Here is an 11,701-nt window from a genome sequence, read left to right on the forward strand (position 1 = left end):
TGCGATGATATTCTAATAATGAAACCAAGGCATTTATTAGCATCTTTGCATGTTTTAAGTATATGATCATGAAAATTTAATTTCCTATCCATCATAACTCCTAAATCCCTGATTTTTGGTACATTCTCCATCGGTGTGTCAGATAGATTGTATATATTTTTAATAAGTTTATGAGATCGAGAAAAGGTGATAGTTTTACATTTTGAATTATTAAATGATAATTTGTTTCTTATAGTCCAGTCAACTACGGCATCAATATCACGCTGTAGCGCTACACAGTCTTTAGTTTCGGTTACAGATATGTACAATTTCAAATCATCAGCAAACATAAGGCATTTTGCATTAGAGATAACACTTGGCAAATCATTTATCATCATTAAAAATTGCATAGGACCCAAGGTACTACCTTGACTAACCCCTGATCGAGTATAATACTCTTCCGATTTATACCCGTCTAACTTAACAAACTGTTTTCGATTTTTTAAATAGTGAGCCATCAATTTTAAGAGAGAAGTTGAAAATCCGAATAAAGCAAATTTGTTTAAAAGTACATCATTATCTACGAGATCAAAGGCTTTCTTAAAATCAAAGTAGGCGGCATCTACTTGACAGCCAGACTTAACTTTAGTGTTTATATAATCTACAAATTCTGTATGATTAGTCAATGTGGAGCGTCCAGGACGAAACCCATGCTGGCAATCACTCAATTGTCCCTTTATTTGTTTATAAATTATGTTATTAAGAATTGATTCAAATATCTTTCCAAATACACATAGAACAGCGATAGGTCTATAATTTGTTATATCCGTGGACGAGCCCGATTTTGGAATAGGTGTTACTCTAGACACTTTCCACTTGGTAGGATATAAACATTGTTTAATTGAAAGATTATATACATGAAGTAACGGCACTTCCAAAGCTGACAAGCAATCTTTTACTAGAAAGGGAGGTATGTTGTCAGGACCATAAGCAGTTGAAGCTTTTAGTCGCGCTATTGCAAATCTGAGTTCGGCAAGTGTCACTTGTTCGATGGTTACTGTAGATTGGCAACCAAAGCGATTAGCCTCTTCCTCAGCTATCTTAACGTCTAACAGAGGAGAAGTATCATGAAACACAGAACTAAAATATTTAGCAAATGAATCAATGGCTTTCTGCCCTTCTACAGCTTTATTCTTATAAGAATATGTTTTTATCTGCTGTCTAGTTTTACGTTTTTCCTTTACAAATTGCCAAAAGCTTGATGGCTCTTTATTTATATTGTTTTCAACTCTAGATATATAATTCTTAAATTCTATATTTATAAGATACTTGACTTTAGTTCTATAGTATTTAAAAAGTTCTTTATTAAACTCTAAATCATAACACTTATACTTTTTTAGATTTAAATATTTTAATTTTATATAATATATTATTTCTTTGGTATACCATTTTGGATAAGAATATTTATTACTTTTGACTATTGTTCTTGTAGGAACGTGTGTACTAATAACACTATTAAGTTTATTATAGAGTATATCTACGGCTAAGTCTATATTTAAATGCTGTTTTTCAAGTAAGTCGGTCCAGTCAATATTAGCAATATCAAAGTACAAGCTATGCAGATCTGCTTGCCGAAAGTTCCACTCCGTGATTAAATATTCTCCTGGTGTAAGAGATGTTAGACTTTTTGCTGTTCTAGGAAGTGTGATCAGTATCTCTAAGGGCGGATGGTATGCATCCATGGGAACTAGATGTTCCGTATCGGATGATATTTTAATATTATTGTGATCTAGAGTAGTTAGTACTAAATCTAAGATACATCCATACTTATTGCTAATATTATTACATTGTTGTAACTTACTATATTCCATAAAATTATTAAATTGAGATCTAACACTATTATTGCACGAATTTAAATTGAAATCACCAACTATCATAAATGGATATTCAGTATACATATTTATAGCATTTTCTATACATGTTAAAACATCAAGATATTGTTTACTGCTGTAACTGGGTGGTAAGTATACTACACATATCATTAACTTAATATTTTTCCAGGTAATAATAGCAAACAATAATTCTTTATCATCAGTTAAGTTATCTACATTTGTAATTCTTTTCATATTATAACAATTTTTAGCTGCCAATAGAACCCCGCCCCACCCGACGTCGCCGGGCCGGTCTTTCCGTAGGACACAGTATTCAGGTGGAAATAGTTCAGCGTCATTTACAGAGCTATTGAGGAAGGTTTCTGTAAGGATGACAATATCGCTAGCTATTGTTTTCATATTATTATAAAACATATTAGTTTTCGTTCGGAGACCTCTTACATTTTGGTAATATAACAATATTTTTTTAGAACGTGTAAATTTGGTATAAATATTTTTAATATTGTGTTTATTTCCTTTCTTCGGATATTTAAAACTACGTCTGCTATAATAATGATTATGCGAGAAAAAACAGCGGACTTGTATCTTCCATATCTAAAGTTTTAGTTTTAGCAGGCCTCGGTAGTGAATATCCATAATACTTGTAATCAGCCAAAATTTTACATAATATATCATTGAAGACCTGTTTTAAACCCGAATTAGTCAACTTCCCAGTTTTTAACGAGAACATATCAAAAGTAACTGTGGCATTGGAATCATAAAAATATGCATAAGCGTTATTTTTAAGTTCTAGGTATAAAAGGTTATTAAATAATTCTATTTTGTAATTGTATATAGGGGCACCATACACATACATAGGTGTACATATTATTATGTTTGTATTCGAAACACATTGTATAGCTTCCCTCAAATATACAATCAATTCTGCATAATCAGTACTAAATGCCTCAAAATCTGTTTCTCCCAACATTATAATACAGTAGTCAATCATACTATAATTACGTAATTTGTAGTCTAAGTTCTGAAGAAGACGTTTTATGTTACAATTTGGTGAATTGTATTAAGAAAGACAGATACATACGAAAAATTCGATACAATTATGGGAAGCAAATTGGAGTAATGAAAAAAGAAATAGAAAAACATATGAAGGAGAAAGCTGCATTAAAAAAATATTTAGAAAGAACTATTAAAAGGAATGAAAAGTTACGTAAACAAATTCCATCTACGGAGCAAAAAGTTGAAAGTTTGATCTCAAATGTTGACGAGGATAAAAAAAAAGAAGTGAAAAAGAAGCTGTTATTCGGAGAAGTAATGACAAGACAACTGAAAAAAGGATTTGAATCGTTGAAAAAGAAAGACAAAAGGAAGTTTAGTGACATCATTGTTGTAGATAAAGAAAGCTTAAAAAAACACAAACTGCTGTCTGAGACAAACTCGTTTACTGTAAGAAGCAGAAAAGAAGTTGAAACTGAGGACAAGGTGGAAAATGAAAAATACCAAGAAATAATAGACTTTTATGAAGAAGACAGCAACAGTCGAATTGCAGCAGATAAAAAAGAATGGATCAAACGTCACGGTATTACAAAACAAAAACGTTATCTCAATGACAGTTTGTTAAATCTTCATAAAATATATAATGCTACTCACACAAACCAAGTATCGTATTCGACATTTTGTAAAAATCGACCATTTTGGATAGTGTACCCAAAGGAATCAGACCGAAACACATGTATGTGTATAGTACACGTCAATATGGATTTATTGATTAAGTGTCTGAACCAAAGCAAAATTATAAAAGAGACTAACGGATCTTCGTTACTACGAAGTCTTTGTTGCGATGTACGAAAAGAAAATTGTTTGAACAGACGCTGTAACATTTGTAAAAACAAAGTAATTGAGTATGCAGAATTCAAAAATGACAAACCTCTTAAATACTATCAATGGGGGGAAAAAACTGAAAAATACACAGTACACTGACAAGAAAAATCTACAATAAAGACTACAAAAATGGAATTGAACGACTTACCATTGGTTTTGATAAAAAAGCTTGAAGATTCGCTTCCCAAATATTTCCAACACTGTTTAAATATGTTCAGCAATACAAAAATATCAATGACCTGAAAAAATCATTAACATCTAATGAAATTTTGATTCACATGGATTTTTCCGAAAACTATATGACAAAATTTCACGAAGAAGTGCAAAGTCGCCACTTTGGCAGCAGTCCCGAACAAATTAGCCTACATACTTCCGTTGTTTATTATTTGGATCCCGAAACTGGAATACAAAAAACATTCAGCATGTGCACTATGAGTGAATGTACCAGACACGATGCAGAATCTGTAGGGGCACATATTATGCCTATAATAGAACATGCTAAAAGCATTCTATTTGTCGATACGCTGCATTTCCTGACTGACAGCCCTTCAAGCCAGTACCGCAATCGCAAGATTTTCTATCTCATCAGCCAATTGCAGCATTATTATCCGGACTTGAAATCTATAACATGGAATGCGGCCACGGTAAAGGAGCCCCAGACGGGTTCGGTGCTGTCATAAAAAGAACAGCAGATAGCACCGTGCGATTTGGAAGAGACATTGGCACATTAGAAGATTTCTGGAGGGTTATGAAAGAAAAGATAAGAAGCGTAGAAATGCGTTTAGTTACAAGAAAAGATATAAGAAAAAAACAATGCTTTGTGGAAGGTGCAACCTATGACAATATGGTCTATATGGTCTATATAATAAGGTCAAAGAAACATGTAACAGAGTAGAGAGAGCACCCAGATATTACTCGATAGATGAGCAAATGATACCCTTTACTGGTAGATGCAAACTACGCCAAGTAGTCAAAAATAAACCGAGGCCAGTAGGGTTAAAAAACTTTGTTTTAACGACCAGTGAGGGTTTAATGCTGGATTTTGTCATCTATCAAGGGGCTAAAACTATGTTCGGCGACACAACTCTTGGTTTGGGCCCGTCTGTCATTCTCCATCTTTCTCAGAGTATACAACCCGGCAGTTGTGTGTATCATGATAGATATTTTACAACGGTTCCTTTGGCAGAAGAAATGCTCAAGCGAAATCTTCACAGTACTGGTACAATAATGCTGAACCGGATTACTGATCGTTCCTCAATCGATTTTAAAAAGGATATAGAGGTGGCTCGTGGGGAAACGTAGCAGTACGTCTGTAAAAACATTGCAATCGTCAAATGGAAAGACAATAAGTCCGTTTTAATGGCATCTAACTGCATGGGAGTTGGAGAAACTACGTACGTGAAACGTTGGGACAAGAATACTAAGACCTATGTCAACATATCGGCACCAAAAGTTATAGAACTATACAATCAGAAGATGGGGGGGATGTCCTAGATCAACAAATAGAGTATTACAGGACGATCATCAAAACCAGAACATGGACTCTTAAAGTTCTCGTACATTTTATAGATCTCGCTTGTGCAAACGCTTGGAGGCTTTATAAAAACGACTGCACAGCTAATAGTTACCGCCGAAAGGACACGCTGGCCTTACTTGACTTTCGCCTGGATGTAGCAGAATGTTTGAAGTGTCTTCCAGAAACAGGACGCAGAGAAGATGAACCTGAACCACAGCAACGTCAACGTAGTCAGCCCTTAAAGATCTACAAACCTATTGTTGGATTATAAATTAATATTATTAAAGTGTTAATTATAATTATATCTAATAATGCAAAATTAATCTTATGTAAATACTATGTCATTTTATTTTAACATGGTAACACATCCCTATAGTACATCTTGTAAGTTTTGTTTTTCTTATCTGTTGGCACTGCAGTCTCAGAACGTAAAACGCTTATTCGGTAAATAAACAAAGTGATGATATTTAAACCGACATATTCTTGTTTTATTTCTCATAACCTCCTATAGGTTATGAGAAATAAAACGCAGTGTAAAGCGTGTAGAACATAGTAAGTTTATTAAAATAAGAACAATTAAAGTAAAATAGTGAAGTGTATACAAGAAGGTATATAAACACAATACGAATAACGATTCAAGATGGAGAATAACAAAATGAAAAGAAACATAAAGCCGTTTTACGGAGAAAAATATAGTACGTGGAAATTTAGAATCCGTGCATTATTAACGGAATTAAATATTATCCGTGTAATCGACGAAGACCCGAACATTACTGAAGAATGGCAAACAAACAATAGAATTGCAAAAGGTGTGATAATTGAGTATCTGTCGGATTCTTTTCTTGGATTTGTCGGAGAAAATCTATCAGCACGAGAAATAATAAAGAATCTGGACAGGCTCTATGAAAGTAAAAGTATTGCTACTCAGCTAGCTCTACGGAAAAGACTTTTAATGTTAAAATTACAAACTGATGTTCCACTCGTCAAACATTTTACACTTTTTGACGAATTAATTGCGGAGTTATTAGCTGCTGGAGCTAAGCTCGAGGAAAAGCATAAGGTAGCTCACTTATTATTAACTCTTCCTTCTTCGTACGATGGGGTTGTTACAGCTATAGAAACTCTGACAGAAGATAGTCTTACACTAGGATTTGTGAAAACAAGGCTCCTTGACCACGAGGTCAAATTAAGAAACGAGTCAAGTGATACAACCTTAAAAATATTAAATATAGATAGTAAGGCTCACATTTAGAATAGAAAACCACGAATTTCTGTTTCAAATGTTTACTGTTCGAAAGATTATATTTATTTAAGTATTTTCCACAAAATATTAAGTTACGGAATCACGTAGTTTGATCGAAATTAATAATTAAAAATACAATAATTTACCAACAATTTTGACGTTTTTATGGGTGACAATCGGTGACCGCCATTTAGTTTCATACCAATCGAACAAACAAGTGTCAAACATCAGTCATCTTATAGCCGCGCAGTTGAGAGCAGAGCATTTGTACTCCTGTCGATATTTGTATGACTACCATGTCTTCACCGAAGCCCCAAGCCTCGTTGTCTACGCCATCGTCCCCCGAAGAGTTGACTGTAATGCAGTTGGACTCCAGTCGTTCCGCCGAACCAACACCTGGTTCGTCCCGGGATATGCCAGAGCAGCCGTCGTCTTCTGGTTCCAGTGGGCGACGCATAAACTTGTATGCGGACGAGATTCGTTCGCAGTGGAACCTTTACATGATATTTTCAACACTTCGTAAGTTAGTCATTTTAACCTTTCGTTTATCTAAATTCACAGTTAAAATAAAGTGTTTCTAAATTCACAGTTAAAGTAAAGTTAAACTATTTGTGTTTTTATTTTTATTAATTGCATGTTTATTTTTTATGGTCTTTAAATCAAAATCAATCGTCATCAAAATATTCACTATAAGGTACTTGAACTTGGTTTATAACAGTGGAATTTTTTCATATTGTTTCAGGTACTCATGAGCAATGTATTGCTTTCGCTGAGCAGCGAGGCTTACTGCCAACTTCTAAAATGTGTACATACCACAAGCAACCAATGAAATTGAGTGAAACCACGAGTCATGGTCAAGTGGGCAAGTTTTCTTGCCGAAAAGGCAAATGCCGAACCAAATCCTACAGTAGGGCATTGGGAACATGGTTCGAAAACTCAAGGTTGCCACTACCTTTGATATTTCAACTCACATATTTATTTAGTAAGAACTATACTTATGAATTTACACGAAAGGAAACGAAACATTGGAGAGAAACTGTAGTGTCTCAAGCTACGATTGCTGACTGGTACAGCTACTGCCGGGAAGCAATCGTAGTATATTATTTGGAAAATGAAGAAAGTCTTCAGAAAATTGGAGGCCAAGGCAAAATTGTCCAGGTGGATGAGTCCAAATTTGGACGTAGAAAATATAACAGAGGACGGAATGTAGAAGGACATTGGGTTCTGGGCCTCATTGAAGACGGAAGTAATGATCTTCGCTTAGAAGCATGCCCCGGAAACGAGCGTAATGCCGATGTGTTAGTGGGGCTAATCAAGAAACATGTTCAGGAAGGCACCACAATACATACTGGTTTTTGGAAAGGATATGATTGACTTCCTGAACATGGCTACACACATAAAAAAGTAAACCATAGTGACCCCGTCAATAAATTTGTAGCACCAGACGGGGTCCATACACAGAGAATTGAGAGTTACTGGAGAGTAATGAAAAGATTATATGCCAATGAAAATTATAAAGGAAATTTTACGGAATGGCTAATAGAGGTGATGTGGAGGCGAAAAATTAAAATTAATCATTTAGATCCTTTCGAAGAATTAATAAAATGTATAAAATATATATATATATATATAAATAAAAATGTATACTTATAACACTCTTTTATTTTAATGGTATGTAGATCATCCAAATTAGTGACAGAACCGAATTAGTCAACCCCGACCCTGCATGATACTAGTATGCCCTACCCCTAGAGTGTATATAAAAGCGCGGAGGCGCTCTCCCTCCGGAGAGCAGCCCCCTATTATGAAGTGCCTGCAGACTGTTACGCAAGGGCGAAGGGGCTGCAATTCCCGCAGTGCTGGAGACGTTCGAAAGCCAGATTTCTAATTTTTTAGCAAAGTACTATAGTTCAAATGGCTCTATAATATATTTTTCATACATTTTTAGGTTAGAAAACCAAGATTAAAAAAAAATCATATCTCAAAAAATATGTGTTTCCGATGGGGGGGGGGAGTGTACAGGGGGGTTCTCCAGTTATTCTAATGCAATTAGTTTTACTAAAAATTTACTAATAATATGCATTTATAAATTACTGCAATTAAAATATTTATAAGTTCAATCACTATGCCAGTTTCCAGAAATCGGATTTCAGATAATAATACCGCTGATAAAAGAAAGAAAAGAAATCTAATTTGGAAAAAGAAATCTTTACAGGCTAAACATCCCCACTTTTCTGGACATACAGTTTTAGAGCCGCCAATCACCACTATCGATACTCCATTGCAATATTTTTTATATTTTTTTGATGAAGACCTACTAACCCACATAGTTGAAGAAATGCATAAATTCAGCATCCAAAAAGACCCATCTAAAACGTTCTGTATCACCACATACGAATTAAAAAAGTTTTTAGGTATATGTTTGCTTATGAGCATTGCTCCATTGCCTAATATACGGATACTGGGACGGTACTGGGAATCTGAGTTAGGTATACCTTTAGTAAGAGAGACTATGACCGTGAATCATTATGAGAAGATGAGACAGTTCCTGCACTTCCACGAAAATTCCTTACAAGTACCATCATGTCATCCAGGACATGATCGCCTCCATAAAATAAGGCCAATACTCGAAAGTCTAAAAAAGAAATGCCAGAGTATACCTAAGAGGGAGACTTTATCAGTAGACGAAAAGATATGCGCAACTAAAGCTGCAAATTTCTTACTTCAATATCTTCCCAACAAACCACACAAACGGGGATATAAGCTTCTCGTGCTATGTGACGATAGAGGCATGGCATACGACTTCGAGATATACTCTGGAATGGAAAATAATTCTGCCTTGAGATATGCTAATGAGCCTGACTTTTCATAATGTCCCAAGTAGCCAAAAAAAAGCAATATTCTTTTTGAATTAGACCAAATAGGTTAATAGCTTCTTGGCATGATGAGGCAGAATGAACACTTACAAGATTTAAGGAGGCCGGTACCTCGGCCAGCTCATTCCTTTCTGCAATCCTGGCTTGTATTCCTGCTGATGCTGGCTATATTGGAGGACCCAATATTATAAAATTGGCCACGACATTGTCCAATATCCAAATCATCAACTGCCAATTTTTCTGAAATCTGTTAACGACTGTCCTCTCTATCTTTCTACAAATTCTATGAAATCAATGAAACTTTATTTTATTTAACACACAGCGCCAGCTCTTTTATCGAATTACTTAGCTCATTTGTTCTGTGTGGGATACATCTGGAGTGCAGTCGAACATTATTGTGTAGTATTTGACGTCTTTGATGTCTTTTAGAATACTATTTTGAACTGTTTTTGGCAGTCAATTATTTCATTCTAAATTGTCTTTTATAAATATGATACTCGTCCCTTTTTTAAGTGTTCTAATTGAAACTTAAGATTATAAATTATTAAAGTTATTAATTTCGGGATATTTACCATGTTTTTTATTTTTGTTCGGTGGAGCTCGATATTTCGACATTGTCTACGAATGTCTTGTTCACGAGACTGAAGTGTGCGGGTAGATGCTGATAATGTTAGAGGTGTCCGTATCGAACTACCTCCTTTCTTGTACGTTTGCTACGTAAACACCGGTCACCACTACTATTGTCACTAGTTGAATTTATTTTATGTACACTCGACACTCTATCCCGTGTTTTGCAGATGAAAGTCACCGTATCAATTCGCGAATTTTTTATTTTATTTTTATTTTGCGGGGGTTTGCATAATTTTCCATACTCTCGACAGTTGAAACCCATCCTGTCTATTGAAATTACTAAATTTAGTTATTTCAATGGCTTCTCGTACCAGTCGGGGTATGTAGTGGCGTTCTGTCGAGAGTATCTGAGTATTATGAAACTCGATGCAATGGTTCGACCCGGCTGGCAGGAGTTGAATTATGTTTGGCGAGCAGGAAAATTAAGTTCAAGAAGCTACCTTGACTGGGCCGAGGATAGCATGTGATGAGATCGCTAGGAGTTTCGTGGGATCCACGAAAAGAAAGGCAGTTAGTGGACAGATATAATACAGCATCCATAGCAATTCGCAGGATCTTTCTCCATTTTACATTATCTGAGTGAATTACTTAATTTTTTTTTTGAAGGTAGACTGACAATTTTGCTCCTAAACATTTTAATTTTTTTTTTATTGTTTTATTAAGATTTATTACATGAATTAATCTTTTAATAAAACACAAACACCACTCCTTCCAAATCTCAATTTATTTTGCACAGAAGAGCACTTTTAATACTATAAAAAATTACAAACATGGATCAATCACTCCAGATGTCAACAAATTTTGATGAAATTGTCAAAATGTTTGATTCGCGTATGAAGGTTTACGAAGACCGGCTGAAGAAGCTTTCCCCATCTTGCTCAGCTCCTGCAATGGATTTAAAATCGTTGACAAGTGAGTTTCTCGACTTCAAAACCTTTGTATGGAAAACTCTTACACTAATGAAGTCACATGTTGAGATGCTGACCCTTGGTTTGGAACGTCATGAAGCTTACTTAAGAAGAAAGGTTGTCCTTATTCATGGAGTAGCTGAGGAGAAAAATGAGACGCTCAGCAGTGTTATTATGAACATATTATCCAGCCATTTAGAGTTGTCCGACGTTTCTACGAGTGAAATACAAGTTTGCCATCGGCTGGGGGTTCATAAAGGTAAACCTAGGCCTATTTTGGTTAGGTTCAATAACCTTAGTACACGCCAGCTAGTATGGAATTCAAAAACTCTGCTTAAAGGTACCGGTATCACTCTTTCTGAATTCCTTACGAGATCCAAACACCATGTTTTCATGGAAGCAAGAAAAGAATTTGGTGTTAACCGTTGCTGGACATCCGATGGCAAGATTATCATACTGCTTCCTGACAAAACACGTCGCAAAGTGGAAGTTTTGTCTGATCTTCATGCAGTTGCTTTCCAAGTATCCTTCAACTTCGAAATCGCAACCTTTGCCTGACCGGTCCGTAAACAAGAGCGCCGATAAGGAGAAAGAAAAGATCATTGTAAAATCCCCCAGAAAAGTTAGACGTAAGTTGTAACCTCAGTAATATTGTTCACTTTGTTATCTCATGCTTCCAAGTAACTTTTTCATTTGGCCGGGTTACAGCAACTAACTTTTTAAGTTTACAAAACTTTGCGGGGTAGGTACTACAACTTTTATGTAATTGTGCTTTAGTC

At 35.2% G+C, this 11,701-nt stretch overlaps 1 protein-coding gene across 1 annotated transcript; it reads left to right on the forward strand.

The window, feature by feature from the left end:
- Positions 1-10,758: 10,758 nt before the first annotated feature.
- LOC124541364 lies at positions 10,759-11,480 on the forward strand. Its single transcript, XM_047119218.1, has one exon. It carries the CDS (start codon positions 10,785-10,787, stop codon positions 11,478-11,480), a length of 696 nt encoding a protein of 231 aa, XP_046975174.1. The 5' UTR covers positions 10,759-10,784.
- The last annotated feature ends 221 nt before the right edge of the window (positions 11,481-11,701 follow it).

Source organism: Vanessa cardui, chromosome 28, assembly GCF_905220365.1.
Source record: "Vanessa cardui chromosome 28, ilVanCard2.1, whole genome shotgun sequence".
NCBI lineage: Eukaryota > Metazoa > Arthropoda > Insecta > Lepidoptera > Nymphalidae > Vanessa > Vanessa cardui.